The sequence below is a fragment of the Polypterus senegalus genome, chromosome 6 (assembly GCF_016835505.1).
Source record: "Polypterus senegalus isolate Bchr_013 chromosome 6, ASM1683550v1, whole genome shotgun sequence".
NCBI classification, from domain to species: Eukaryota; Metazoa; Chordata; class Cladistia; order Polypteriformes; family Polypteridae; genus Polypterus; species Polypterus senegalus.
In genome coordinates this window covers 70,045,485-70,070,400 of record NC_053159.1, presented here as the reverse complement: position 1 = coordinate 70,070,400, position 24,916 = coordinate 70,045,485, and the positions used below count along the sequence as shown (strand labels likewise).

The 24,916-nt window shown below is 38.1% G+C and overlaps 1 protein-coding gene across 2 annotated transcripts in view; it reads left to right on the top strand.

Moving 5' to 3' along the window:
• dbr1 (debranching RNA lariats 1) overlaps positions 1-24,916 on the top strand; it is a 66,747-nt gene that overhangs the window by 2,093 nt on the left and 39,738 nt on the right. Inside the window, exons 1-2 of one of the 2 annotated variants that reach the window (XM_039756312.1) lie at positions 9,968-10,024; positions 22,695-23,023. In XM_039756312.1, the coding sequence (XP_039612246.1) occupies positions 22,827-23,023 (197 nt within the window). In that variant the 5' untranslated portion in view covers positions 9,968-10,024; positions 22,695-22,826. Of the gene's footprint in view, positions 1-9,967; positions 10,025-22,694; positions 23,024-24,916 lie in introns of those variants that run through there. The other variant, XM_039756311.1, reaches the window with a different exon arrangement.

Sequence of the window (24,916 nt, the reverse complement as noted above, 5' to 3'; positions counted from 1 at the left end):
AAAATGAAAAAAAAAAACTCAGTTTTGGAAAAAATGGGAGTTACTAGGTTTTTGCATTGTACGTGAGATCTGGTAGTAAGAAAAATGATGAACTCTATGCTAAATATCCCCCCACGTTGAATAATTATTTGATTTTTATGAATACTAACTCTGGCTTTTTTAAATAAAAGTTGAGTAAAAATTTAATGAATATACCTCTATTTAAAGCTGATGTTACAATTAGTATTTGTATATTTTATATTATATTTCAGAAAAGGCACAATATTGTTCACTTGAATAATGGAGATACTTTTGATAAAATGCTGTTGAATGGGATTTCCTTTTTGAAGTGGTGTTGAGTTTCATGAAATTTCACAAGGGAAATCACTATATAAATACATTGTATTATTTTTCCATCCATCCATCCATTTTCTAACCCGCTGAATCCGAATAGGGTCACGGGGGTCTGCTGGAGCCAATCCCAGCCAACACAGGGCACAAGGCAGGAACCAATCCTGGGCAGGGTGCCAACCCACCGCAGGACACACACAAACACACCCACACACCAAGCACACACTAGGGCCAATTTAGAATCGCCAATCCACCTAACCTGCATGTCTTTGGACTGTGGGAGGAAACCGGAGCGCCCGGAGGAAACCCACGCAGACACGGGAGAACATGCAAACTCCACGCAGGGAGGACCCGGGAAGTGAACCCGGGTCTCCTAACTGCGAGGCAGCAGCGCTACCACTGCGCCACCGTGCCGCTGTATTATTTTTATTGTATACAAAACTTTTGCTGCTGTGACATGCCAACAACTGACTTCTATGTTTCAAGTATGTGAATAATTGAATGTTTATTATCCTCCTGTAACATTTTACATTGAGTAATTATCATCCTTATATTGGTGTATTATTTAAAATTGCTTGTTTTACTCTTTTTATTGCAGTACTTGTGTTTCATAGAGGTAAATGACATGTACAGGTGCACCCATGTGCAAAATCTGATCCACTTGTGGCACTGTTATGGCTGTTTTCTTCCTAGCAAACCCTCTGTTTGTTACCAAATATGAAACATTCTGCTGCTTTACTCTACAGTTTGTGATGGTGAAAGGTGTATCTTTTGACTGGATGGAAACTGCGACATTTGAATATGCTCTTCAGAGTCATATACTTCTGAAAATGCCGACTTGGCGTTGCAGTGTGGATGGGTGAAAAAGAGTTTTGAAAGTACAAACTCTAATCATGTTCTCATTTGTTCTTACTTATTACATGGCCTTTCCCTGATTGGTTTTTGCTCATTGCAACATGTCTTTACCTGATTGGTCACCCACCCTTCACGGTAGAAAATCATATTCCAACCTGGCAGATGTAAGAGGAGTTGCTTTTGATGATGTTTGTTATGTTGCTTACTTGTATGCACAAAATTGCGTTTTGTTCAGTTTAAATGCTGAATACATGTTCAGAAGGCAAATAATTTATTGGTAACTACAGCTTGCAATAAATCTCACGACTAGCAGCGCTGCTATCCCTTCAAGAATCTGACAATGTGCATATGCCCAGTGTAGGCAAACATTTGCAACATAATTGTTTTCAGTCATTTTAGTGTGTGCGGAGATACTCACATAAACAATATGAAAACAGTTACATGGATGGAGATCATTTTCACTTAAAAATGAAGTTTTTAAATGAAAACATAGCAATATGGAAATAGTCTAAGTCTTTATTGTTATATTTTATTTTCTTTCTCCCAGGAATGCCTTTTTATTCGGCCAGAGGCTAGGAGAGTTAATATCAGTGGCACTTTCTTTTATACAAGCTGGGGCACTTCACTAGTACTAAATGTCTTACTGTAATGACCACTGAATGTTTCCTCATAACTATTACTTTTGCAGCAGGCACGCTTATCCAAAGCATCTTATTAAAAAAGTCAATATACAAAAAAATGCATTTGGCGTGAATAGCAGGAAAGATATAAAGTTAAATTATACAGAAGAAAAGTTTGAAGTAGAGAAGGATAAGCATTGAAGAATAATCACTTTGCGCTACATTCTTTGTATGAAAATATGATATGGAAATAAATGTTGTTAATTCAGTCAGCTTTCTACCTAATTGAAAACTAGACAAAAGCAAAGAGGGTGAAGTTCGTAAGTTTAGCAGAATCTTTTAAAGTACTGTGCATCATGGGATGCCAGTTTAGTGATGTGGAGAGGGCGAGTGGTTAAGGTGGGGAGGGGAACTGAATTTTTTTTTCTTTTATGTATACATATGACATGGGTAATTGATTTTTAAGGTATCTTTGACTGTTTTAGGCTGTTTGTATCAATACAATAACCAGTTAGGACACAGACTGCATAAAGCATTTCTTTTCATTTGTGAAGATAAACCCAGAATATTTGGAAACTGCATGTTTCTAAAGGCTCTAAAGTGCTGTGTTTTTATGCAATGAATAAGTTGTTAGTGTGCATAATTCCTCACTGATGAATGAGGTAGAGTGGCTGGTCTTCACACGAGCATTTTCCATAAGTAGTTTATTTAACAGTATTTTGGTACATGTATTTGAGACATTGCGAGCATGCTTCAGGTTGACATCATGTGTCGATTATGCAACACAAGTAATGTGAATAATAATATATTAATAATAATAATATGTCCTCATGTACGTTTTTGATAACATTTGATGTTGTTCAGAAACTTTATTTCCATCCTGCATGAAAATATGAGATATGAGTATGAATTTCTCTGCCATTACTACAAACTACATGGCATATGTAACATAAAAAGTATTATTTTTAGGTGGAATGTTCCTTTAAGCCAGATAAGTATGAAAATTCACCAGTGATTTTTAGTAGGAGAATTTGAAATTTAAAAACTTTATATACTGTGCTCCATTTGAGATATCTCTACAAAAAGTTAACTTTCTTAACAAATTTTCTTAAATTTTAATGGAATCGGCCTTCTGCACCTAAAAACTATACACGTAGTTCCAATACAACAGTGACTTCAGTAACATCTACACAATACTTTAACTGCAACTCTAAATATTGATGGTATATTTCTGCACTACGTCCTAACCAAATGCTAGGAAGATTGGGGCTTTATAGGTAGAGATGCACAAATTGAGAGTTTTGAGTCTGGTTTCAATCACCAGTATTTTTAGTGGGAAATGAGCCAGTTTGAACCCGATTTTATTTCATACCCATTCCACAACGTGTCCCATGATCCATGCAAGTAGAGCTTGTAAACATTAGGATTCTGTTAAGTTCAAATACATTTTTATCTTGTGTAACTTAAAACCCCGGCTGTTGTAGACATTTAAAAGTATAATTTATCTATACTAATAAAAGGCAAAGCCCTCACTGACTGACTCATCACTAATTCTCCAACTTCCCGTGTAGGTAGAAGGCTGAAATTTGGCAGGCTCATTCCTTATAGCTTACTTACAAAAGTTAGGCAGGTTTCATTTCGAAATTCTACGCGTAACAGTCATAACTGGAACCTTCATTCGTACATATATACGGCTATAGCCTGCAGCTCGGTCGCCGTGCGAGGCAGAGTTGCTTCCCTTATCATCACGCCTCCCACGTAATTGAGTGCCTGCCCATATAAGGCCGTCCGTCGGAAGCAATCCAATAGACACGCTGCCGCTAAATATGCGCAGGTGAAGGACTGTGCTTATGCAAACGAAGATGAAATAGTCATGGATGGACTAGTGTTTGGCACAAACTCGGCGGAAGTGCGAGAGAAGCTTTTAAGTGCCGGGTCTTAGCTAACATTAAATAAAGCCGTGGACATCGCAAGATCGCACGAGATAGCACAAGCACAGCTGAGAACCTTCGATGCATGTACTCTGAGCGGTTCACGTGAACTGACTGTGAACGCAGAATGCAAAGAACAAGTAAGAGCTCCAAAGAGCGCTGAACAAAAAACGCATTACACAATTGAGAAGACAGCAAAAGAATATGAAACGAGTGACTCATACAAGCATATTCATAAGTGCAGCTACTGCAGAAACAAAGCACGGTGTAAACCTTAAGTTTAAATTAAGTTCATAGACAGGTTGCCACTGGCATTTGACATACCTACGACAAATACGATATTCCCAAGATACAAGTTTAATGAGAAGATGCAGGGTATAAACGAGACTTTTGATCACTTTGTAGCAGAGTTAAAATTGCTGTAACGGAGTTAAAATTGCTGGTGAAGGACTGTGCTTATGCAAACGAATAGGAAAGCAGGGTGTAAAGCTTAACTTATAATTAGGTTCATAGACACGCTGCCGCTGGCGTTTGTCATGCCTAAGACGAATACGATATTTGCGAGAGAGATCGCACGAGATAGCACAAGCACAGCTGAGAAGCTTCAATGCATGTACTCTGAGCGGCTCATGTGAACTGACTTTGTTCTGGCTTTAAATACTGTGAAATAAACAGACATAACCTGGAAGCGTGAGTCTGTGCCTTTTAATTATCTCGAGAGAGAAACATGGTGGCCGCGTAGGTGACGGAACTGCGCTGAAAGTCACGCCAGTTTGCTGTTAAAAGTTCAGGACTCGGAGACACTAACACGAAAGGAAATTGGAGGGTCTGAGACCGCCACTGACATTAAGCCTCGATGCTAAAGACCTGGCGAAGTCATGGAGAACATGAAAGGATGAGTTCAGATTATTCACAGAACTTGCAATGCCAGAGGCAGAGGAAAACATTAAGGTCAGATTATTCCGTTATCTTATTGGAGAGTGCGGCAGAGAATTGTGTCAGGCACTGACCGGTGATGTAAGACCTGATGAGTTAACCATGAGCTTGATGATACATAAATTTGATGAACATTACAACCCGAAAATAAACAAAACTGTAGAGAGGTACAGATCTTTTTCAAGAAATCAGGCAAGGGGAGAAAATATAGACAACTATGTCACAGATCTGAGAGTGTTAGCAGGCACGTGCAATTTCGAGGAGATTAAAAGTTCACTTATACGTGACCGAATTGTGTGCAGAACCAGTGATGCAAGTTTAGAGAGGTGCATACAAATATGTAGAGCCACAGAACTGTTGAAGGAGAACAGCAGAACAGTCACACGGGGTTCCCTAGTCTATACTTCTTCCGGTGTGTCTCTCTAAACCCTCCGTGCGGAAACATTATCATAAGGCTTAACAATCCTATTGTTACACCTTCTACGTACACCCAACCATCCTTATTACGGAGTCTTCCTTGCTTTACCGCTGGCTGCTTCTTTACATTAACCTTCCCAGCTCTTTATTTAAAGTTTTTCTTCTCACTTTTCCGCTCCTTCGCTGTCTTCTCCCTTTTCGTTCAAAATACACGCCTCCTTGCCTTTAGCGATTTGGGTAGTGAATGCTTCGATGAATGAAACCAGTTATCTTTATAAAGGTTGACAAACACGAAATGTAACTTGAACATAACCTGATTGAAAGAAATGATGATAATCAAATCCTTGATGACAGCAACTCTCATAACAGTCACAAAACAATTACATTGACAATCAGGTTATGATATTTTTAAAATGTTTCCTTTTCTTTTTCATAACTTCTTTAACACACTACTTCTCCGCTGCAAAGCGCAGGTATTTTGCTAGTCTATACTAATAAAAGGCAAAGCCCTCACTGACTGACTCCCACACTCATTCACTTACTCATCACTAATTCTCCAACTTCCCGTGTAGGTAGAAGGCTGAAATTTGGCAGGCTCATTCCTTACAGCTTACTTGCAAAAGTTAAGAAGGTTTCATTTCGAAATTCTACGTGTAACAGTAGTATACCATAGTATACCGCGTTGTCAGTTCAGCACTCCGGTTGTAATATGACCAAGCTGTGCACTGAGCTTACTTTTGAGAATGCAACGTATAGTTGTCCAGGGGAAAAGCAACATTGCTTCAAATCAATGGCAATCTTTTGTAGGGTCTGTCCCTGAGACTTATTAATTGTCATCGCAAAGCAGAGCCTTACTGGAAATTTGAGGCATTTGAATTGAAATGGGAGATCAGAGGGTATAACGGTGATGCGAGGAGTACATTCAGAGTGTGGCGCGCTGCTGTTTTTTTGTGTAGCTGCCTTCACACAGCTTCCCTGCTGCTTTATAAACGAACGCCATATAAGGCTGTCGTTTCTCCTTGCTTCACGGTTCTGTACTGTTTTATTGTTCGTTTATTACGATCGCTATAGTTATTGTGTAGCTATTTGAGACTTACTTTACTGTTCAGGTAATCATTTCCTTTATTTTATCTGCGGCTTGTACACTATTTTTTGTTCGTTTATTACGATTATAGATATTTATTGATTCCCTTCTTTAGGTGACTGCCTGCTCATATAAGGCGCTCCACTGGTTTTTTGTGAAGCAGCCTTTACATAGCTTCTCCGCTGTTTTCTAAGCGAACGACATATAAGGCCATCCTTTTTCCTTGCTTCGCCAAGGAAGCTGCCTTTTTATTTAATCCACGGGTTCTCCGCTGTTTTATTGTTCGTTTATTACGATTGTTATAGTTCTCTTTATATAGCACGTTGTCAGTTCAGCACTCCGGTTGTAATATGATGAAGCTGCGCAAGCTCACTCTTGAGAATGCAACATATAGTTGTCCAGGATAAAAGCAATCTTGCCTGAAATCAATGGCAACCTTTTGTCGGGTCTGTCCCTGAGACTTATTACTTGTCATCGTGAAGCAGAGCCTTACTGGAAATTTGAGGCTTTTGAATTGAAATGGGAGATCAGAGGGTATAACGGTGATGCGAGGAATACATTAAGTATGGAGAAACTGTAGAGACAGCGTGTGTATTAACTTGTGGATTTTTCTGTAAGTATTTAGTGGCAGCATGACGAAGTTGCTTCCGCAAGACTGCGTTAGCTGTGGAGCTCAGCTCGGAGCATATTCTTTTCTTACCTTGTCAATTGTGTAATGCGTTTTTTGAACAGGTTTGATGCATGGAAGTGATCACTCGTACTGTGTTCAGTTAGTTCACGTGAGCTGCTCTCTTGTGTGATGTTGCGATGTCCACGGCTTTATTTAATGTTAGCTAAGACCCGGCACTTAAAAGTTTCTCGCCACAGCAATTTTAACTCCGTTACAAAGTGATCCAAAGTCTCGTTTATACCTTGTGTCTTCTCATTAAACTTGTACCTCGAGAATAAAGTATTCGACGAAGGCATGACAAACGGCAGAGGGAGCGTGTCCATAAACTTAATTTAAACTTACGGTTTACACCGTGCTTTGTTTCCGTAGTAGCTGCACTTATGAATAAGCTTGTATGCGTTTTTCTTCAGCGCTCTTTGGGTGCTCTTCCTTCTTTTCTATGTACTGCATTCACAGTCAGTTCACGTGATTACGTGGGAGGCGTGATGATGTGACATTACAGTATATGGAGAAAAATAGGTTCCATTTATGACCATTACGCGTAGAATTTCGAAATGAAACCTGCCCAACTTTTGTAAGTAAGCTGTAAGGAATGAGCCTGCCAAATTTCAGCCTTCTACCTAAACGTGAAGTTGGAGAATTAGTGATGAGTGAGTGAGTGAGCGAGTCAGTGAGGGCTTTGCCTTTTATTAGTATAGATAAACCTACTTAACATCATACAAAATCACCTTACGCATACACAAAATATATTTCTACAGTTGTGTAGTTACAAAGAAGGTCACCTTTAAACTTAGTTGTGTCTAAAATTTCACCTAAAATTGTTTAAATTTGCACATATACTGTGTATGCATCCTGTAATTCATTCATATTTGATGCCATTTGCGTTTAGTGTTGAACAGAAGAAAATGAATTGACATTTAACTACCAGACTTAATTTTTTTTTTTAAATTGCATGCTTCCCATAATGTTTCCACACTCTAAAAGGTACATGCTTCTAAATTGCAGCAGTAGTTACAAAGATCTGTCTACAAAGGTGCTGATAATGGTTTGAAAGTTTTTCACCTTTTGGTTCAGGTAGCATAGCCATAATGTCATCACAGTGTACAACCCTTGACAAGTAAGTCAGCCACAGTGCATATTTAGTTTTTTTTTTTCCTTCTGGGACAGTAGTTAGTACAGCTGTCTCATGGCTCATGAGAGGTGAATTTAAACCCCTCCCTAGATACTATGTGCATGGTTTTCTCAAAGTAGTCACAGGTTTCTTTCCATATCCAAAAAATTACATTACTTTTTAGTTTACTTATGTTTAGGTAAAGATGACAGAAGTATTTCAAACTGACCTGGTGAGAGTCAGTATGTGGTGCTGTCTGAAAGTGTCCTGTAGTTGTAGAATTGTTTCTACTTTTATATTGGAATATGGGGACTACAACATATTGGTAAAAAATATTTAAAGTATAGTATCGTAAACTAACTTCTAATCTATCTAGCATTAATTGTGTGTAATAAGACAGCAGAAGCCTGTTAAATTTGACTTTTCCTATATGTAATTTGCAGCATCTGTATATATTGAAAAGTTAAAGTTTTTCGACTAGTCCAAAATTAAATTTAGGAATTTATCCTTTGTTTCAGAAACTTTGCTATTTGAAGACAGTGACTTGACACCAATTTTTCAGATAATCATCCCATTCAATCAGGTCCCACCTTCAAACTGCAACAAATTAAATGGTCAAACATGAGTTAATGTGTGTTTCCTGCAGAGGCATTAGCTCTCTTGGAAATGTGTTCTTTTAATATTGTGGCTTATTAAATAATTAAACAATATCATAATATACCAGAAAAGGCGATATCCCTCCCATAGTGATTACGGCGGTACAAAAATCACATGAGACAAAATATCTTTAGCTTACATTTACTGACGTTTTACGCGGTTACAGACGGGGAGGCATATGGACAGACTTTTATCCAGGTGGGAATCTGGATCAACACAGTCAGCCATTTTCTCCATCCCTACGCTGGGAGGGTTTCCAACACCTTGTGTCGGCACAGCCTCGAAGGGTCTGGCCACTGTCCAGACCTTTTATAATGTCTTGCTTCATTTGCTGGTCTTCTCTGTCTCCAAACAAGGGCTGAATTCCTCTCCCACAAAATACAGAAATATCATAGTGCTTACATGTCGATTCTCATTCTCACAAGAAGGAAAGAAGGTTTGTGCTGATAGAGGACAGAAATACCCTAACCTGTGTTTAAGCTGACTATACAAGCCTCCAGTTGTCTTTGGCTATCTAATCCAATGCTTGGTCAGCAATGCTAACTGCTGAGCCCCTGTGTGCCACAGTTAACATGCACATGTGAATAAAACTCATAACAGTACTGTCCAGATACAGTGACATAAAGAAAAATGTAGTATTACAATGTGTGTCCGTGAAAGGTTGACTGAGCTAGCCAGGGCTGCAGTTTGCACCAGGGAGCCACCAACCAAAGTCGGGATGGTAGTCCACTAAAGCACATCTCACCAGTTTACTTCTATATTAAATTGATTCCATATAAAAGTAAAATTCAACCTAATATAACCAGAAAATGTATTTTAGCTGGAGTACCATGCAATAAGACCAATATTAACTGCAGTATATTTAGTAGAAGATAGTAATCTAACCTTATTATATTTTATATGAGAAAACATAAAATATTACAGATTTTGATTACTTAATATTTAGTTTGTAAAGAACTTGAAGTTGATGTTTTGTGTGATACTCCCAGAACAGTGAAAAATAAATTATTTGAACTTGATTTTATTCCAGGAATAATCAGGCATTGGTGAACATCGCCTATTAAAGTATGCACTAAAGAAAGCAATCTGTATGTTTTATTAAAAAATCCACTCAACCAGCACCAATGTAAACATTTTTAAAATATTGTTATTGCAATTATAACAGTCATTAAAACAGGAAGAGGTTGTCTGTATTAAAATAAACAAGTAGAATGTAACAATAAGAAAACAATATGGCCTCAAGATGGTAATGAGTCTTTAAGACTTTTGTCTTAACATTGATGGCAAGTTTTTCTTTGCAAAAAGCAGCTTTTCAGCATTTTCACCAGATAATCTATGTCTTTTTTCATTAAGTAAGTGTGATGCTGAGCTGAACAATCTTTCCTTGTCTACACTCACAGAGGATGCTGAAAGGTAAGATCCCTTATTGTTCTGCCAGTAAGCAAGTATCAAGTATCTTTTCACCTCTTGAACATGGTGTTTCTGACATGTAGACTTGCACTTGAGTTACTGACAGGCTACTCAGGTTTTGCCTTTCTTGAAAACTCTCCTGCAATATTGTTATTATATTTTGAGGAAACCTAATCAAAGTTAATAAAATAAACAGGTTAGGGTTTATTAAATAAGTGCTGTAAACTTGGTGCTGAATACGCAAATAGAATTTATATTTTTCTTGACAATTTAACTGTAAACCTATTTATAAGTGTTTTGTTGGATTTATAATTATTACGATGGCTGTTAGCATACTTTGGATCGAGTACAGTAAACATACAGTAAAGGGGCTCAGTCCCTATATCACTAAATTTTTTTCAAATGGCTTCTAAAATTATGCTTTTTGCAGTTTTCACTCGATGATCAGTATCAGCACTTTTTTCTCGTAGTCTTCTCAGTGTAGCAGTTGATGGGATGACAACTGCAGTGTTGGCTATTGAAGAGCTGATATCTACTAAGTTACTTGAAAGGTGCAAGCAGGGTTAAAGTGTTTCAGTGAGTTCCTCCTGATGGTGGCTGGTAATTCATAGTCTGCAGCATATACACGTAAAGCATGTTTTTGCTCTTGAAGACTCTGCAGCATATAGTATGAACTGTTCCCCCTCAACAGTACATCCTGTCATAGTCTTTTCTTTGGCAGCCCTAATTGTGTTTGTGTACAGTATTCTGACAAGATATGTCAGGTGAATGTTTAACGTGTCCACATATTTTTCTTCCAATTCCTACGGTATCGCATTAATGCTACACTGAGAGAATATCATTTCATTTACTAGTACAGTGAACCCTCGTTTATCACGGTTAATCCGTTACAGACTCTACTGTGATAAATGAATTTTCGAAAAGTAGGATTCTTTATCTATAAATCGAATATTTTCGCAGTTAGAGTATAGAAAACCTGTTTACGACCTTCTAAATACGTTTTTTAACATTATTAGAGCCCTCTAGACATGAAATAACACCCTTTAGTCACCATTACACTCAGATACCCAATATATTAGACAAAATAAGACATATTAGACGTTACAAATATCATATTACTAGGCGCACTCGCCTTTTAAGGCGACCGACTTTTATCCTCAATTTTTGTGTGCTCCATGTGTACATCAGGCATGTAAGTGTAGGGAATGAGAACATCAAAGTGCCCATTCATAACATCTCCCGAAAACCTATGTTTTTTTTTATCCCCTCAAGTGCCTGTCCAAAGTCGTTCAATGTCAGCCCGAATCTGTACCGCTAAAGACGGAGTTTCATGCACTAAATAAGCTATAGATGAGAATAAGCAAGCACCATCTCCCCTGATATTTACTACGCGGTGAGGCATTTGTACTCCATCAACATTAATTATTTCCACAGACATAATTTTGTCTATTTTTCCAGCACATCGCACACAAAAGCAAGGGAACGATGAGAGCACCAGAACTCTGCTCACATCGCTCGCTTCGCACCTCAAGCCACAAGTAGTAAGTCTGTAATAAGCGGAATACCGCTACGCTTTGCACTCACGGGACAGAAGGACAATCCTGAACGCTTTTATATAGTAGATTATTGTACTGTACATTTAATTGTACACAAACACACACAGTTCTTACACACAACCACTAACCTATGAAGGCACGACCTCAGTAGGAGAGTCTTCAGGTGGTGCAGTATCTTCAGCAGGTGCGTTGTTGTCTTCTTCCGCTGAAGGAGTACTAGGAGTAGGCAGTGGGTGTCTGGGTGCGCGGCTGAAGAACATCTTGATAGGCAGTTGGTGGCGCTGTCTTTTCATATGCGTGAGGAGGCTTTTGTAGGGTATTCTGTAGGGTATAGGGCCATCTTTAATCATAACCAAGAGTTTCACCTTCTCCTGGATAGTAAGCATCTTCCTTCGACGCTTAGTTTTATTGTCAGAAGGCTTAGAAAAAGCAGCACGTTTAGGAGCCATCATAGGGCTTAGATAAAAGTAAGCTTGTATTAGAAGAAAATCGCGATAAAGTGAAGCCGCGAAATTCGGCTTTCTACCTTTGCTTTAAATCCGCTATGCTAACTTTTTCATTACAAACTCTACAGATGTCTATCTTGTCCATTTCTGATACTTTAAAATACTCCATGATAGCAGACATTTTCTATAACAGTTTCCACTTAGTGTACCTTGCCTGTACTGTGCATGTCCTCAGCTTAACATATTCTGTATCCCAAAATTGGCAGACAAGTCAGGCAGTTATAACGAAATTGCTGAGTTCATGACAGTAATCAAAAAACAGACAATTTCAATCTAAGGCCCAACTGATCTGTGCATCGTTAACAGTAGGTGGAGGTGATTATTCCTGTTAGTGGATATAACACTCCAGCAAATCTTTATGAGGGGTGAGTAACTCTGCACTTATGATTATTCTTTTGGAAACTCTATTTTTCTAGGTATGGATTTACTGACAAAAATGTATGAATTAATAGATTTTGTAAGTTTGGAGCCTCATAGATAATAAACCCCTTTGAGTAACAACACAAGTTTTTCTTTGAAAGCACAGATACAGAGTAGTTTTTTCTTAAGTAAATGAGAAACATTGTGCCCCTAACCCCCAAATGCCATTTTTGAGGCTTAAATGTATTGGGTTGGTTGTCTCATGAAGGGAACTTTAAATAATGGGTCAGTTTCTTAAATACAAGTAGCATCCATACATAAATATTTCAGTATAAAAAATGTACAGGGGGTCCTCGGGTTACAACACAGTTCTGTTCCTATGACCGTGATGTAACATGAATTTTGGTGTAAGTCGAAACATGCCCTAGCCTAAGTCACTTACCTATCCTAACACAGTTGTAAAATAATAATCTACAACATAAAAACACAACTAAGCCACAGAAAAGGAAATAATAATATACTGTACTGTATACTGTACTGTAGTAATGTAAAAAATTCCTTTATTCCTGTGGTTGTCTTACACACTGGAAGAGGCATTGCAAGGTGTAAAAGAGTGACCTATTGGGAGGAGGAAGCTGGAGATGATTGTACCTGTACTACAAGTGTTTCATCTCAAGAAGCAGCTTATGTAGAGGATATAGGATCTGTTGCAGGCCTCTCTACCTTCCTGAAGAATTGTTCCAGGCCAGTCTGGAAGGTTGATGACTTCTTATCTTCCAAAATCTGCCTATAGCATTGCAAGGCATCCATAACAGCTCTGTAGTACTGAATCTGTCATTGCTGGAGTCCACAGCCTAAAATTTTGCCAACCTATCCTCTATCATAGAAAAACCTTCTGTCAAACCCTTGGTGGTAAATCTCTTGAGTTCTGGGGTTTCTATCTCTTCCTCTTCAATCAGTTGCTTCTCCAGCTGAATGAGGTCCTCAGCAGACAGACAGACAGATAGATAGATAGATAGTTTATTAATCCCAAGGGGAAATTCACATACTCCAGCAGCAGCATACTGATAAAAAACAATATTAAAGAGTGATAAAAATGCAGGTAAAACAGACAATAACTTTGTATAATGTTAACATTTATATCCCAACCAGGTGGAATTGAAGAGTCGTATAGTGTGGGGGAGGAACGATCTCTGTGACAGCAGTCTGTTGCTGAAGCTGCTCCTCTGTCTGGAGATGATACTGTTCAATGGATGCAGTGGATTCTCCACGATTGACAGGAGCCTGCTCAGTGCTCGTCGCAGACTGTCCAGCTCCGTGCCTACAATAGAGCCCGCCTTCCTCACCAGTTTGTCCAGGCATGAGGCGTCCCTCTTCTTTATGCTGCTTCCCCAGCACAACACCGCGTAGAAGAGGGCACTCGCCACAACCGTCTGATAGAATATCTGCAGCATCTTATTGTGCTTCTCTCCATATGATACCAGTAGCTCTGTGACATCCTTAGGCTCCACATCCAAATTAAGCTGTTTACCCATGGCAACAACCTTCTCTGCTACAGACTCCTCAAAGCCATGGAAGTCATACACAAACTGGGGGCACATTTTTTTCCACACACCATTTAAATTTTTTTGCCTAACTTCATCCATGGCAAAAGCAATGTTTTGTACAGCATTATTTATGTCATAAGACTTCCAGAAATCTTTGAGTGTCAGGTTCTTGTCCTTCTCAGTTGCATTAAGGGCCATAGCAAATGTCCTCCGGAGGTAGTAGGCCTTGAAAGAGGCCATGACATCTTGGTCCATGGGCTGCAATAGGGCAGTGGTATTAGGTGGAAGGTAAACCACCTTGACATTAGGGTTAAAATCACTCAAGTGGGCAGGGTGAACTGGGACATTGTCCAGCACTAGCTACACCTTAAAAGGTAGTCCCTTGCTAACACAGTAGTCCTTCACTGCTGGCACAAAATGGGTGGAAAACCACTCAAAAATCTGAAGTGTCACCCATGACTTCTTGTTAGACCTCCAGACAACAGGCAGTTGACCCTTCCAAATGCCCTTTAGTGCCCTTGGATTATCTGCCTGGTAGACCAACAGAGGCATGAGTTTGAAGTCACCTGCAGCATTCCCTCCAAGAAGCAAAGTCAGTCTCTCCTTGCCAGCTTTTTGGCTTGGTGCTTCTCTTCCTTGGTGATATAGATCTTGTTAGGCATATGCTTCCAAAAAAGGCCGGTCTCATCAGCATTAAACACTTGTTCAGCACAGTAGCCCCCCTCTTTAATTCAGCCAACCTATTAGGAAATGCACTTGCTGCTTTCTCATCCCCACCAGCAGCTTCACCTTGTACCTTAATGTTATGCAAGTTGGCACGAGCTTTGAAACAGATGAACCAACCCCTACTAGCCACAAACTCTTTACTTTCACTCCCTTCCCCCTTTTCACTTTTTACTGCCTGAAACAATCGTTTAGCCTTCTCCTGAATCAACATTAGACTTGCTGGTATACGCCACTGATGCTGGTCTTCCAGCCACAAAATTAGCGATCTTTCCATCTCATTCATTATGCCACTTCGCTGTTTAGTAATAACAGTCGATTTCATAGGGGCTGATCTCTTTACCTGCTCTAGGATACAGTCTTTAGCCTTAACTGTTGCTACAGTAGAGCGGCTAAGGCTTAGCGCATGGCCGATGTTCGTAGCTGATTCTCCTTTTTCTGATCTCTTTAAAATATATAATTTAACTTCCTTCATGATGGCTTTCCTCTTCATCAAAGCACTACCATCTTAAGACTCTGACTTTCATTTAGAAGCCATGATAAGAGCCAAAAAGTCTCCAGTATACACTTGTGCCACACTCAACCAAACTACCTGTAGTTCACCGACTCTCTAACTCATACACCGCGTACTTCCGCTGCGCTCAACCAAACTACTGTACTGTAGTTCACCGACTCCCTCACTCATATGCCACGTACTTTTGCTGCATGCAACCAAACTACTGTACTGTAGTTCACCGATTTCCTCACTCATATGCCACACGCAACCAAACTACGGTAGTTCGCCAATTCCCTCACTCATATGCCCTGTACTTTCACCACCGGCAACCAAACTAGTTCTCCCCCATAAGTCTGTAAGTACGATGCTAACAGTATAATCCGAAACATTCAGGTCTCAGTTTTTATTTTTAACTTTTTATGGGAGTGAGCGTCGTAAACTCGAAACGTCGTATGTTATGACGTTGTAACCCGAGGACCCCCTGTATTTGTTACTCCAAGGCTTTCACTGTTTTTTAATAACCAAAAGTAGTAAACAAATGTAGTTTGCTAGATAACTTTCAAACTTAAAAAAGAACTTAAAATGAAACCAAGACTTATGCCAAAGTTATATTTGATCATAAAAAAGTACTCTTTTTGAGGTTTCCTTAGAGCTGTAGTCGAGCCAGGTAGCTTTGATAGGACAAAAGTTACAGCTTATAAGCAAGTACCCTAAGTGATCAATTTTATGATGTCTTTGGCTTTAAAAAAATGCCTGTACCTCAGGGAGATTATATACTATATATATATATATATATATATATATGTGTGTGTGTGTGTTTTTATATTTATACAATAGACCCCTGCAAAGTCGCGGTTCAGAGTTCACGGCCTCGGCCATTCGCAGATTTTTTCCTTAGAACCTATCTAATAATTGTTAGCGGAAACTGCAAATATCCTCTGCAATATTTATGGCTTTTATCGTGGCAATACTGCACTGTAAGAGAGACCATGAAGCAACTGTACTGAAAAACGCGGCTTGGGATGGTGAAAGTAGCGAATGGAATTTGAAATCGCAACTCCCAGCAGTCCCTGCAGTGACTCTGATTGGTCTTCTGCTGAGGGTGCTGGGGCTGTTGGCGTCAAAGGATGTCATCTCAGCTTTTAAAAAGGGGGCCGGGGACCAAAAGCAAAAAAAAAAATGTTGTCATTTTTGTTCCTGTCTGCCTGCCTTCTATTGCGTTATCTATACTTATTTGTTTTGTCCTGGATCGTTTTATGCATCTGGATTGTCTGCCATCTGCCTGTGTACATGAGGACTGTAAGTGGATTTATGGCCATCCTGCAAAGAAAAGAGCGCTCCTGAACCCATCCACCCATCTTCACCATTTCAGGAACTAGCAGTAGGACTATCTTTACATTCCCATTCAACATGCAGATCTCTGGACTATCTATTTTCATCATTACATTTCATCCATTGCTGTTTTTAATGAACGTTTTTCATGGTTTACTCTGTGTGTTTTGTTTGTGCTTTGTTGTATTTAATGTGTAATCGCCGTAAGGGGAACAGGGGTAGTATCGTTGTTTTCATTTATTTCATTTGTTTTCATTACATTCTTTATTTACTGTTTGATTACTGGTTTGCTTTGTTCTTGTCTCTGTTTTTGAGTGTTTGCGGGTCCAGCCAAGGCTGGGTGCGTCCCTGGAATCTCCACCATAAAAATAAAAAAATTGACGTCTTCTCGGTGGTGTGAATCTTAGCGCCACCGGACTGCTACAGCATTATTCATTTCCCCTTGCTGCTGATTGATTGCGATGCATCCCCAGCTGAGCGTTTTTCAAAAAAAACCCTTTTAAAAAATACTAATAGACTATCTTCACATTGCTCCCTTAGTTGCTGGGCTTACTTGCGCCTACTGTGTCGCGTGATATGCTTCTCACGTGACGCAACGCATACTTAAAAGCCTGAACAGCACCTGTCCTTTTTGGCTAATTGCTTTGTTTCTCTCTCCTCCCCCAGACATCCTCTGCTCCTGTTGCGGTCCCGCTCCCGTTGTGCTCAACTGTGATGCTTGCCTATTCTTTTAATCGATAACTAACTGCATAATGAGCTCTTTTTACTTCTGAAAGAGACATGTTTGTTTGGAGTGTTTGAATAAAGTTCCTGTCTCTACAATCTCCTGATTCTGTGCAATTCTGTGACCCAAGCGTGACACCCCGCAGCACTGCAGCCTGACTGTCTCTGGGATTGAGCTGCTGCACTATAGCCTGCCAGCATCACTGCTTACCTATGTGTGCTTGCGTGCAGCCAGTTCAAGTGCAGCTGGCTCGGTGATTTCATCCATGTCATCAGTTACACCTTCTACATATTCTTCCAGTAGTTTTTAAAATAGTTTTTACATTTCATTAGCAGTGTGTAAAATAATCAGTGTTGCAGTAATTGTGATGCTCTTTGCATGAAAAAAAAAATTTTACTTTTTCTTTTTGAATTGTGATGTTTATTTAAAGTGCAACTAAAAAGTATTGAGCGTCCAGGCATGCATTGCCCCCAAGTATGTGGCAGTTTAAGAGGCCCTGCACCTTCGAAGGCTTCTGGCAATGAAAACCCGCTTCCATGAATTACAGTATATGTACCGGTAACATCAGTATTTTACATTCTAGCATTGCGGGAGACATAGCAGTACAGTACTGTGCAGTATACGGGTTTACCTTTACATTCTTTTTTTCAGGTAATGTATTAAGCTGAGTTTTAAATTAAAGTGTTTTGAGGGCATTTTTGTAACCCCCTGCAAATTTTGGGGGTGTGCTGTGTGTGTGTGTGTGTGTATATATATATAATATATATATATATATACAGTGAACCCTTGACTTACGAACTTAATTCGTTCGCGAGGGCTGGTTGTAACTCAAGTTGGTTGTAAGTCAAGACTATTTTTCCCATAAGAAATGATAGAAATACCCATAATGTGCTCCGAACCTCCCACAGCAACACTTACTTAACCTTTTCATAATAAAAAAGGGTTGTATAATGTGCATAATTTACCAAAACACCAATAATTTTTCTAATGTACTAACCAAAAAGTTATAATAAGTGCCCAGCCTACCAGAAACAACAATTTCATACTGTACTCACCATTTAATTTCTTTGTAAAATTGTCGAGATGGTGGATTTCGACTTGCTGTACATATTAGCGAGATCGGTCACGAACGCCACTCTCATATTTCCGCACAATTTCCTCCTTCGTTTCGATTGTGATCGCTGTTTCTCAAGTTAATAATGACAATAGTTGAGCACTCAGTTCAAAGCTGGCCGTGTTGTGAACTGCTGTAATAATACACTCCAAAGCAAACCGGTGCTGACTCAGCCTGATGACATCATCATGTGCCACACCAGCCCACTAGCTAACATTCCTTAACAGTCGCTTTCTTTACCTTCGTTACCTTCTCTTCCTTCCTTAGCAATTATGCGTCTTGCTTGCCATGGTCTTAGTGAATTATGTATATAAATAAATCACTGCACTGACCGAAATTACGTCCACAAACACATGTATCTGGGCTCCGACTGACGGAATAAATAAAGTCAAAACTTGAATATATAAAGTTAGCGTCGGTATATAAAGTCAAAACTTGTTTCTGAATATATAAAGTCAAAACTTGAATATATAAAGTCAATGCTGGAATATATAAAGTCAAAACTTGAATATATAAAGTCACTAGCAAAATACCCGCGCTTCGCAGCGGAGAAGTAGTGTGTTAAAGAAGTTATGAAAATGAAAAGCAAACATTTTAAAAATAACGTAAGATGATTGTTAATGTAATTGTTTTGTCATTGATATTGAGTGTTGTTGTCATATCTATCTATTTATATATATCTGTATATATATATTTATATATATCTGTATATATATATATCTGTATATATATATCTGTATATATATATATATATATATATATATATATATATCAAAATACCTGCATTGGCAGCGAGAAGTAAAAGAAAAACATTTTAATAATAACGTAACATGATTGACAATGTAATTGTTTTGTCATTGTCATGAGTGTTGCTGGCATATATATATACACACATACATATATACACAGTTATATATACACAGTTATATATATATACATATACACACATACATATATATACATACTGTATATACACATATACATATCTACATATATACTGTATATACACATTTATATATACAAATCTACATATATATATCCACATATATATATATATTAGGTGGGACTCGATTAAAAAATTAATCCAATTAATTAGAGGCTGTGTAAGAATTAATCTTGATTAATCGTATGTAATCGCACACGTAAATTTGCCCCAAATCGCAAATGGTTTTTTTTAATTTAAAAGTGTTTTAGTGGGCTTACAGAATCAAATAATAGACATGTACATGAATATTGTAAACTGAAGCTGTTTTAATTTCTGAAAAAAAAAAAGCCTTTAAACTGCATTTGAATTCAAAACAGAAACAAAAATATCATCCCTGGTTAAAATTGGGCAGACTTAAAAATAAAGTGGTAGTTTAAGTACTTTAAGTAGATTTTCAGAATAGTATTGTCTTTAAATAATAATAACCAAAATTTCAACATAAAGTGCAGTTTTTCTTCTGAAAAAAATAAGTCAGAAACATAAAAGGTAATTTGACCAACTTAATCTTTAAACTCTGAGTAACCTTAGCCAAAATTATTTTGTACATTAGGCTAAAACAGTGTGATCATTGAACATTTTGTAATTAGATGTAATTAGAATTACTAACGGTCACGGAAGTCCAATGATCCCCAGTAAGAGCCACAAAGTCCGCTTTCTGTAATGCATCTAATTTTGCTTGCTTTTCAGTGTGCACAAAACCATGCTTTTATCAAGGCTTCTGGGAAGTCGAAATGATCAGTCGTAGGAACGCGCTTTATTCCGACTCTAACATTTTTGTAGCTGTGATGTGTGCATCAGTGTAATGGATGTACCAGGAAATGATGCATTGACAAAAGTTCCCGTTTGCTTGGAATTGAAAGTGTGATTAAATGCGTTATTTTTAACGCGTTATGGAGTACATGCATCGAAGCTTCTCAGCTGTGCTTGTGCTAATAAAGGGAAACATTTTAAAAATAACGTAACATGATTCTGCGTAACCCGAATATTTTTCATACGTCCCAAACCAAGGAGATGCTAAGGTAAAATGAATCAGTAGCGTACATACTCAGTGCATCCCTCTCGGGAATCGAACCTCGAATGTCGGCATTAGAGGCTTAAGACTCTACAATTGAGCCACAGCATGTGGCTTGTCTATCTGAGTATGTACTGTAGATCGGGGTATATATATACATTTAAATATATACCCACGTATCGCAGTGGAGAAGTAGAAGTTATGAAAAAGAAAAGGGAACATTTTAAAAATAACGTAACATGATTGTCAATATACAGTAATTGTTTTGTGAGTGTTATTGAATGTTGCTGTCATCAAGGATTTGATTATCATTATTTCTTTCAATCAGGGTCGTATTTGTATGCGATGTGTTGTGTTCAAGTTACATTCCGTGTTTGTCAATCGTTGTAAAGATGACAGGTTTCATTCATCGATTGTTTCTTACTGCATCAATAAACAGCTCGTCTTCTTCTTTATCTGAGACCTGACACACTGCATGCACGGATTTTTTTTACACTGTCTTCCTTTAGCGGGACATTGACTTTTTCCACCGTGTGCTTTGTTTCCACAGTAGCTGCATTTATGAATATGCTTATCAGACGCTTCATATTTTTGCTGCCTTTTCAACTGTGTAATTCGGTTTTGTTCAGCTCTTTGGAACTGTTGCTTTTATCTGTGCACTCGCGCCAGTTCACGTGAGCCACTCGGTGTACATGCATCGAAGGTTCCCAGCTGTGCTGGTGCCATCTCGTGCTATGTCCATGGCTGTATTTAATGTTACCTTAGTCCTGGCACTTAAAACTTTCTCTCGCAGTTTCGCTGAGTTTGTGCCAAACACCACCCTGACCATCTCATCTTCCTCTCCATAAGCACAGTCCTTCACCCGTGAATATTTACCCGTGGCAGTTTGCTATTGGATTGCGCTGACGGACGGCCTTCTATGGGCAGGCACTAAATTACAAACGCCAGCGGCAGCCTGTCTATGAACTTAATTTAAAGTGTAGGTTTACATCGTGCTTTGTTTCCGAAGTAGCAGAACTCGCTTCTTATTGTTTCGCTGCCTTCTCAATTATATAATGCATGTTTTCTTGAGCGCATTTTTGAGGTCTTCCTGGTTTTCTATGTACTGCGTGATTACGTGGGAGGCGTGATGATGTCACACGAAACTCCGCCCCCACGGCGTTGAAGCTCATCTCCATTACAGTAAATGGAGAAAACTGCTTCAGTTATGACCATTACGCGTAGAATTTCGATATAAAACCTGCCCAACTTTTGTAAGGAAGCTGTAAGGAATCAACCTGCCAAATTTCAGCCTTCCACCCACACGGGAAGTTGGAGAATTAGTGATGAGTGAGTGAGTGAGTGAGTGAGTGAGTGAGGGCTTTGCCTTTTATTAGTATAGATTCCCAAATATATAAAGTCAAAACCTGAGTATATAAAGACGGCGTTGGAATATTTCTGAATATATAAAGTAAGCGCTGGAATATATAAAGTCAAAACTTAAATATATAAAGTCAGCGATTTATATATTCTGACGCTGACTCTATATATTCAAGTTTTCACTTTATATATTCCAGCGATGTCTTTATATATTCAAGTTTTGACTTTATATATTCGGGAATGACTTTATATATTCAAATTTTGACTTTATATATTCTGACGCCGACTTTATATATTCACAAAATCAATGTATTTGCCTGTTTAGCACCCCATAGTATATGTGTGTATGTATATATATGTGTGTATATATATGTATATATATATATATATATATATATATATATATGCCATCAACACTCATGACAAAACAATTACATTGTCAATCATGTTACGTTATTATTAAAATGTTTCCTTTTCTTTTTACTTCTCCGCTGCTAAGCGCGGGTATTTTGAGATAGATATATATATATAGATAGATAGATATAGATATATATAGATATAAGAACAACACTCATATCAATGACAAACCAATTAAATTAACAATCATGTTAAGTTATTTTTAAAATTTTTCCTTTTCTTTTTCATAACTTCTTTAATAACACTACTTCTCCGCTGCGAAGCGCGGGTATTCTGCTAGTATATAAAAATAAATAAATATTTGAGCTCTAGAAGGTAGGTGTGATTCATGTGGTAATGCAAAAGCCATTTGTTGAATTAAAATGGTATGACCCTAGTTTGCTGTTTATCAATTTAATAAGTATTTACCCATAATGTTACATTCTCAAACCTGTTCATAATACAGGAAATGCAGACTCAAGTGTAGAAAAACTTCTGTTGTTTATATATTATACTTTTGCAAAATTGTAAAGTTTTTATTAAAACATCTTTTTTTATTCCAGAGATGGCAGTTGTTTTAACATCAGTATAAAGCAGTTCTCCTTGGAAAAACATAGCTGTTTTCCATTACATATATTCCTTGGCACTACTTTTCCACCTCCATTTCTGTGAAAAAATCTCCAGGGAGAACCATAATGAAGATAGCAGTGGAAGGATGTTGTCATGGTGAACTTGATAAAATCTATGAGACAATTGCTTTTCTGGAGGCCAAGGAAAATGTGAAAGTGGACTTGCTCCTTTGTTGCGGAGACTTTCAGGCTGTGCGCAATGAGGCGGACATGAAGTGCATGGCTGTTCCGCCAAAATATCGCCAAATGCAGACCTTCTACAAGTCAGTAAATAATCATATTTATAATTCTATACATTTAATTTAAAATAATCAGCTGATGTTTTCCGAATGTTTTAATAAGTAAGTAATGCTTTTATTGTTATAGTATGAATATGAAATGCTTAATTCAAAAAACAAGTTTTTGCTGTTAATGACTTGAGAGTGGGGGAAAAAATGATGGGATTCTCAGCCCCCGCTGACAAACTTTTCTTCCAAAGATCCAATTGTAAATAAAACAGGGTTTACACCATACAGATCAGTCACTGGCATGCTGCCTGTAAAAGAAACACATTTTTTAAAAAAATGTTATGTTTAATAGCTTCTTTTTTAGGTTATTACTCCACAAGTGAAAAGTAAATACAAATGTTAATCCTACTAATGTGGCCAAGATATTTATAAAGGTAGACCTCATACATAACCTGTCATGTCATTCATTTCATTTACACTGAAATGACCAAAGGCGTCTGTTTTATTCAGACAGATGGAAATGATGAACCATTGACTTGACCTCTATCCGTCACATACTCCAGACATACTGTTGTTAGGCAAGCTAAACAGTACGATTTTTGGCTTTTTTTGTGTTACAGACACGTTTATGCAAATGTATTTCCCATTGATTAGCCTTTGTTGTAGTGAAATGTGTACAGCAGCATAAAATGCCTTAGGATAGTGTGCTCTGTAGAATTTCCTATTGGTTTAGAAAATATTGCATGATGGAGGTGGCACACATGGGGCTTCCACTAATACACCTTTTGTTGCACAGCGTGGAAGCTGTTTGATGTTTGTTCCTTGATGCAGATATGGCAGTTTCAAAACTAACTTGCTTCCATTACAAAGTCGTGCAGGTATCTTATCAATAAAAACAGTGCCATGTCTGTTTGTATTATACTTCTTTTTAGCCCTTTTTCCAAGGAACAGTATATCTCACACATGCTAGCTTTACATTTTTTTGTTAGCAGTCAATACCCCTTCCATGATACAGTCAAGACTTCTCTCAAGGTAGACAAGATTTGATTATGAATATGATCATCTTCATCAAGATAAACACTTGCATATTTAAATTATGGACCTAAATATGTCTGTGATGTGCTAAAATGTCACAAGGCACCAAGATGTACAGGTGGGAGCATGTTGTGTTTGAACTGTTAGTTTCTTAAGAGAAGGCAATTTTTACTCAACCATTTTTCTAAGGTCACCTGCCATTTGTTACGTCAAGGTTAAATGATAGAAGATGCTTATGGGAAGTTGTCTAGGTGCTCATAAATACAGTATTTCATATATATGTCAAATTTGGGGACTTGCACACGTGGACAAAATTGTTGGTACCCTTCAGTCAATGAAAGAAAAACTCAAAATGGTCACAGAAATAACTTTAATCTGACAAAAGTAATAATAAATAAAAATTCTATGAAATTTAACTAATAAAAGTCAGACATTGATTTTGAACCATGCTTCAACAGAATTATTTAAAAAAATAAACTCATGAAACAGGCCTGGACAAAAATGATAGTACCCCTAGAAAAGACTGAAAATAATGTGACCAAAGGGACATGTTAATCCAACGTGTGTCCACTAATTAGCATCATAGGTGTCTACAATCTTGTAATCAGTCTGTGGACCTATATATAGGGCTCCAGGTAGTCACTGTGTTGTTTGGTGACATGGTGTGTACCACACTCAACATGGACCAGAGGAAGCGAAGGAAAGAGTTGTCTCAGGAGATTAGAAAGAAAATTATAGACAAGCATGTCAAAAGTAAAGGCTATAAGACCATCTCGAAGCAGCTTGATGTTCCTGTGACTACAGTTGCACATATTATTCAGAAATTTAAGATCCATGGGACTGTAGCCAACCTCTCTGGACGTGCCGCAGGAGGAAAATTGATGACAAATCAAA